This window comes from Glandiceps talaboti, chromosome 8 (assembly GCF_964340395.1).
Source record: "Glandiceps talaboti chromosome 8, keGlaTala1.1, whole genome shotgun sequence".
Taxonomy (NCBI): domain Eukaryota; kingdom Metazoa; phylum Hemichordata; class Enteropneusta; family Spengelidae; genus Glandiceps; species Glandiceps talaboti.
The window spans coordinates 20,996,000-21,002,984 of NC_135556.1; the positions used below are offsets into that span (position 1 = coordinate 20,996,000).

At 37.3% G+C, this 6,985-nt stretch overlaps 1 protein-coding gene across 1 annotated transcript; it reads right to left on the reverse strand.

The window, feature by feature from the left end:
* Positions 1-3,589: 3,589 nt before the first annotated feature.
* On the reverse strand, positions 3,590-4,387 carry LOC144439355 (uncharacterized). The gene has a single exon (XM_078128639.1). It carries the CDS (start codon positions 4,385-4,387, stop codon positions 3,590-3,592), a length of 798 nt encoding a protein of 265 aa, XP_077984765.1.
* Between the last annotated feature and the right edge of the window lie 2,598 nt (positions 4,388-6,985).

Below are 6,985 nucleotides of genomic sequence, written 5' to 3' on the forward strand. Positions count from 1 at the left end.
GACCAACAGATTTCCGTTCGGACCGACAGTTTTTCAGAATTACAACAACGTATCGGTCCTTATGACCGACTGAAATTTGGAGTAAATAATAACATTTATTCAAAGATATATCCAATTTCACCTACACGAATCTGATCTTGTGTTACCTATTTTACTCTCGACATCATCTCGTTCAAGTCAAGCGACACAGAGCTAGCTCGCTACGTGTTGTTGTCAATGTTGATATGTCTACATATGACGTAGCATACAGCATTTACTTTATGAAATTATGTTAGCAAACACATGATTGACCGAATTTCTCCAATTATTTGTGTCTTGACTAATCAGAACGTCTTAGACATTCAGACCCATTTTACGCATTCAGCGCATGCGTCTTTTCCCGCCATGATATATTAATTGTTGTAAAGTTTACTGTTATAAGTGTATGAAACTTTTAACGTGTTTGAGACAGTTCCACGTTGTATTTATAAAGTATGTGGCGATATTTAGAAGGAAGCAATGAACTTCCGAAGAAGAAGACGAATTTAAACAGACACTGTTTTTTAAAGGCTGGTATTAAAGCCGGTAAATGTTAGCGGGTTTCCCATGTATGTGGCCATGATCAAAACAAACTGACGGAAAACATATAAACTACTCTGAAAATGGCGTTTGAACTAATAAAGAAGGCAGGTACACTTCGTAAAATATCTTCAGTACGATTATAGTTTTTCTTTTGTAAAACAGTAAAAAAAATGCGTAGTCTGATTGCTTTCAATTTGATTCATATGATAATGTATGTCCTGTCATGTTGTAATCAACGTATAAACTTAGAAATGTTGCATTTTTGTTGCCATTGTTGTATCTTGAAAATTACTGCATCGTGCCAAACACGGGTACATATAGTGGATGACACATTACAGTACAGTTACCATATCACGCTCCCACGTCAAAAAAACTTGAATTGTAAGACATGTTTAGCCATAGTTCTCTTCATCATGGTCAGATTTCTTACACAGTCGAGTCAGAGACGATAATCAATACACCACGGTAGGGTATACGGGTAGGGCTTTATGGGGGGGGGGCCTTCAGTACATATTTGAAGGAAGATGAAACCGCTCCATGTCACTTTTGTGGATGGAAATTGAAATAAAGTGAATACACAGTTTTCAAGAGGGATAGTTATGCGACAAAACTTTTATTTCTGCCATGATGAATTTGTGGGTCTACGTTCGCTAAGAGTTGGAAAGCTACATCAGCTGTTGCCACAGACGATGAATCTGACTTTGGATTATGTGATTCAGAATTTAGTGAATCGTACAGAGAGGAAGGAGAGGACTGTGATCTCTTAGAGATTGCAGATAATGTATATTTAATGATTCATTCACCCATATTATCTACAATCTATGGATATGTATTTCTATGGTGTAATGAATACATTTAGTCTCAGACCACTTTAGTCTATAGGAACAGATTATGCGAGAATGAATATTCATAGTTTCTGGGTTCATAGTTACAAATGAAAATCTCTACTCATAGAGTCAAATATTTCTTGGTAGTGAATCAAAATTTACTTCCAAGTTATGTGTTGACTCTGTGAGTGGAAATTTTATAAAATAATAGTGGATAGTGAACAATTCGTTTTACCCTCTTTTACTTTAGTATATCTAAAGATATGTTGTATCATATTAAAGTTCAAAATCATTTAATCTGTAAATGGAGGGTATATAAATATAGGTCGTGAACGTGAACTGCATTGAGTATGGACCAGCAGTTTTCCTTAAGGACCAGCAGTATTTTCTACATGTCGGTCCTTATGACCAGTAGTCATTTTCCCTTAAGTTCACACACTGGTGTGGCCCCTTGCGCCAGTCATTGATATTTGACAAAAGATGGTCTGTCTGACTGACTGACTGACTGACTGACTGTCTGTCTGTCTGTCTGTCTGTCTGTCTGTCTGTCTGTCTGTGCCTGCTGTTCTGTCTTTGTCCGTCCATCTCTCTCGAATATAAATACAAGATGAATGTATGCTGAGGGAAAGACCAGTCTGCATGTTATTTTACAGACCTGTTTCTGACAGTAACTAAGTATTTTGACGGTTCGAAGGACTGGTATCTCAGAGTCGTGATAAGTTGACTTAATGACTCACTAGTTGGGTCATAAGTAAATATCGACTCCAAATAGGTCACAACGCTGCACGAAACTACGGAATGGTTGGATCATGTTCCATGGTTGGATACTGCACGTACGTCACTGCAGGGTTACTAGGTTGTGTATCAACGTACACTGTTCTATTTATTTCAAGTTCCAACCTTGTGAACCTGTTTATAAAGAGATTGTACGTAACCATTTGACGTTACTAGAGTCAGGCAAATGGATCGAATTGACTGAATAAATTGCGACGGTTGTATCACGAGTACTATTATATATATTGGTCATGTAAAATAGCAGACAACAGATAGCACAATGGCTTCGATAAATTAGTTTTAGCCATCGAAAATAAGGAAAAAATGAATTCTAATATCGTCGTTTCGCCCTAATAGGCTTGTTTCTATAATTTATACTTAAGTGTACATCTCTACAGACTTCAAGTTATACATGTTGGGAGGCATGTAGCCAGTTGCACAAAATTTATCAACAAACCATACGATAGATTGTATTTTGAAATGATATCCACAATATCAGGAATGACACCTAGACGAGTACATGTTCCGTCTCCAACACTACCAATACGTTGTGTATAATAAGGAAGAATTCGATAATTACAAAGGGGGAGAAATTACAGGGGGGGGGGGGGTCACAATTTACAAATCTGCTCTCGGAGGGGGGGATATGTTAGAAAATAGGATGGGTCACATGTTACTTTGACTCATTGTATTATCTAATTTAACTGCTGTCACATCGGTTAGAGCGATGGTTAGGATTAGGGTTATACTGGGTTATATCAGATCATGTCAATCAAATCGCGGCTGACAACCATGTAGTGAATTAACTGTCAGGTTAGGAGCGATCATCTATAAACGGATTTGGTTTTGTAAAGAAGTTACCCCGTCGCGTCATCCCTTCCTTTCCGTGTGGCCCTAAATACATAATTAACTTGAAGGAGGTTACTGCATCCATAGCACAATCATAAAAAAACCAAACGTTTAATAGATATATGTCTGAGAAGTGACAATGTAATTTTATATGGTTGTTTGTTCTCTAGGCTGAATTTTCCTGAAAGTCAATGTTCTTCAATTCCCTCCAAACTTTGTCATGTGAAAGTTTGTTCCTGGTCCTTTTTAAATAATAAAAGGAATTCGAGCGTTCAATGTCTTGCAATTGTTTTCAAGAAAATTGTCTTTTATTTTCCCATGCTAGAGTTAACACAGTATTCAACGGCTATATTGGATTCTAAAATGACTAAATGTTGACATCATTTTGACCTCTACATTTTAAAAAAAAATTGTCCTGTGACCCCAGATTTTTTCATTGATTTTAAACTGGCGAGAATAAGTAAACGTTTAAGGAGTTTATTTCCTCTACGTTCGTGGAATATAAACTGATGTATATCATTTTTGTCTTGTACTTCTTCTAGACATATTAGCTAGATGAGTGTTAACGCCACACTCTTCTAAATTTTATCTTGGAGCATATCTTCGTAGATTGGTGTATCATCTTCAATTAACTCTTTCAGCTCTCCTGGTAAATCATCCAAGTCACAAGGCGAAGAGATGGCTTCAAAGGAAGAACTTTCATACGCCACCTTGTACAACCTTGTCTGTTCTACTGGAAATCCTCGTGCAAATTTCGGCCAGTGATTGATGTTACCAGGCTTCCATTCCAACATGCTATCATAGAAGGGAAGACCGGTTTTATCACATAATTTCTGCAGAGTTTCTCGTGTATTAGTTACGAGATCTTCAGAATCAATGACAATAGGGGAATACCCCTTTTCATTAACATGGTCGTATAAACGTTTGAAATGTGACATACTCCCAAACTTCATAATCACATTTTCTACATCCAATTGTACGATGCCAAATTCTTCGATGTCTACCACTGCCTCATATGCTGATGGAATTGCCTCCTCCGGATGTCGGATTAAGAAGACATGCTGATATCCTTCAGGTAGGTAGTCTAATTTATCCATTATGGCCAGGGCAGCATGGTCCACTGCGAAGACAGCCTCTTTCTCAGGATAATCTGCTTCCAGTCTCTGTTTTACCTCCGAGTACCTGTAGCCAGGAAGCGGAATAATTTGGTTTGGAACAATTGAGTGCTTTTCCTCGCCGGCGAGTGCAGCTATGGAAAATTCGTCATGGAAGACTTTGAACGATTTCACGGAAGCCATCGAAAGTTCTAAAGCGGTTGCCCGACTTCGCCAATGTGACCAAAGCATTATCTTCTTTGGAGTGTTGGAATCAGCCATTCTATAATAAAGTGAAAATTGCGAGACACCATTGTCAACAAAACGTTTTTGTTTTTTGTTTTTAAAGATTATTGCTAAATCCTTAAGATGCGGTGTCGTCACCTGTACCTGTTCCTGCACAGGTAGTCCTTTTTCGTATATGACAGTAATATATCGATACGTGTACACACAGCTCAAACACTAGAGTACATGTACACAACGGTATGGCCGTGCAACATATACATGTCAAGCATATCATTTATGTGTGTCGATATCTGTCGGATGTTGCCTTGGGGTTATTATAACAGTTTGCCTCATTCACTCACTTAAAAAGAGTTTTTGGGTGTTCTAAAAATTAAAAAAGAATGAAAAATAATAATTTAATGTCTAAAGCAAGCTTGACATATGTCATGGGGCAGAACAAGGTTTCACATGACTGTATGGTGTAACATGAGAACAACAACCTGTTGATCACTTATTGCTCTTTGGTTCGAATAAAGTAGTTACCGGGTATAGCTAGCTACATGTGGAGATCAAAGAAGGTTTGCAAACATTACCTCTTTCCCCTGAAGAGTTTGACACCCTGTGAGTTGAACTATTCAATGTATGGCAGCTGTGACGTCTTTGACCTCCAAAATGTCTCAACGGACTAGGGACTTTAAAATGTCCGCTTGGGTGGATCTAGGAGAGTATTCGACTTTGATTCGTAGGTATATCACACGGTCGATATCCCACGAATAACAATATAATTCGATAACAAATGTAGATTATCAATGTGATATATAAGAGGAAATACAGGGCAGTGTCAAAGGTCATACCACTGACGTCATTGATTGATCCAGTCAAAACGTGGGATCAGTGTACATGCTAATTTTACGACATCCATACTTATTCAGATAATGTCGTGTATGAAATTTAATAAGTATAGAAGAAAGACCGGGACACTGATATATCAATGTGTGTTCTTTATTTGAATTCTTGTTGTTGTTTTACAAGATGGTGAGTTGAATTGGGTGATTGTGTACATATAGGTGAATATGAAGACATCGTATGCAGTGATTGACATTTTATTTTGCGTAACATTGTAGAATGCTAGGTTTGTAAATGTTTAAACTTCGATTCCTAAGAATTTTAGTATAATACCATCTACGACTTTTGACCAATATATATACAACTGTTACATTACATAGTGAGTAATCGACGTCGACGGTCGTATTGATGGTAGTTTATGGTGCCATAATTAGAAACATTCTAATTATGAAATTTGAAACATTTATAGATTCTTGATGGATGATAAGCTGTTTAGGTAATAAGGTGATAAGTTGACGCTTTTTTGCCAGTCTCGATGCGTGGGACTCAATGTGTGTATTCGTCATTGATATTTGACGAAAGAGTATTTGTCTGTCTGTCTGTCTGTCTGTCTGTCTGTCTGTCTGTCTGTCTGTCTGTGTTTGCTTTTCTGTCTTTGTCTGTCTGTCTGACTATCTGTCTCGAATATAAATACAAGATGAATGTATGTTGAGGGAAAGACCAGCCTGCATGTTATTTTACATTTTATATATATATATATATATATATATATATATATATATATATATATATATATATATATATATATTGGTTATGTAAAATAGCAGACGACAGATAGCTCAATATTGTTATGGCCTCGCAATATATTTTAAATTTTAGCCATCGAAAATTTTAAAAAGAAATGCAAGAAAAAAAATGAATTCTAATGTCGTCGTTTAGCTGGTACGGCATTAACATAGACTCACACACGCATACATTTCGTCATAATAGGCTTATTTTTCTACACTTAATTGTACATCTCTGCAGACTTCAAGTTATACATGTTGGGAGGAATGTAGCCAGTTGCACAAAATTTATCAACAAATCATACGATAGATTGTATTTTGAAATGATATCCACGATATCAGGAATGAAACCTAGACGAGTACATGTCCCGTCTCCAACATGACCAACACGTTGTGTATAATAAGGAAGAATTCTATAATTACAAGGGGAGGGAGGAATTACGGGGGGGGGTCATTTTTCACAAATCGGTTCTCCGGGGAGGGTCATATTTTAGAAAACAGGATGGGGGGGGGGGTCAAATTTACTCGATTCATTAAATTATCTAAATTTGCTTCCCACTGTCGCCATATCGGTGAGGGTTAGGACCAGGGTTATATAGGTACCGTAATATCAAACCATGTCATTCAAATCGCTGCTGACAACCATGTAGTGAATTAATTGTCAGGTATGATGTGAGGAGAGAAGTCACAGTGAGTCTCACAAGAGTAAAACCGGAACAGTTGGATAAAATGTTGTGGAGATGTTGACCTCGGTCATGATAATATTGGGAGTGAGCCCATCAAATGTTTGTCACTTAACGTTCTGGCCTTCAGCTAAGAGGAAATGAGATCCAAACACAGGTACTGATTAATGCATGCAGTGCCAATTTCACACAATTTCAGTATATGGTGGTATGCCCCTAGTTGGTTAAAAATAATACTTCCAATGTGATGACAGCGGTTGGAGTCCTTTAAACCATTGTTTGATTTTGGGAATAGTGTCCCTTTCCATGTCTGACAGCATTTGAATAATGTTCTCAAAATA

Excerpts from the sequence above, each read along its gene's own strand:
- LOC144439355 (XM_078128639.1), bottom strand. The coding sequence starts at position 4,387 with ATGGCTGATTCCAACACTCCAAAGAAGATAATGCTTTGGTCACATTGG.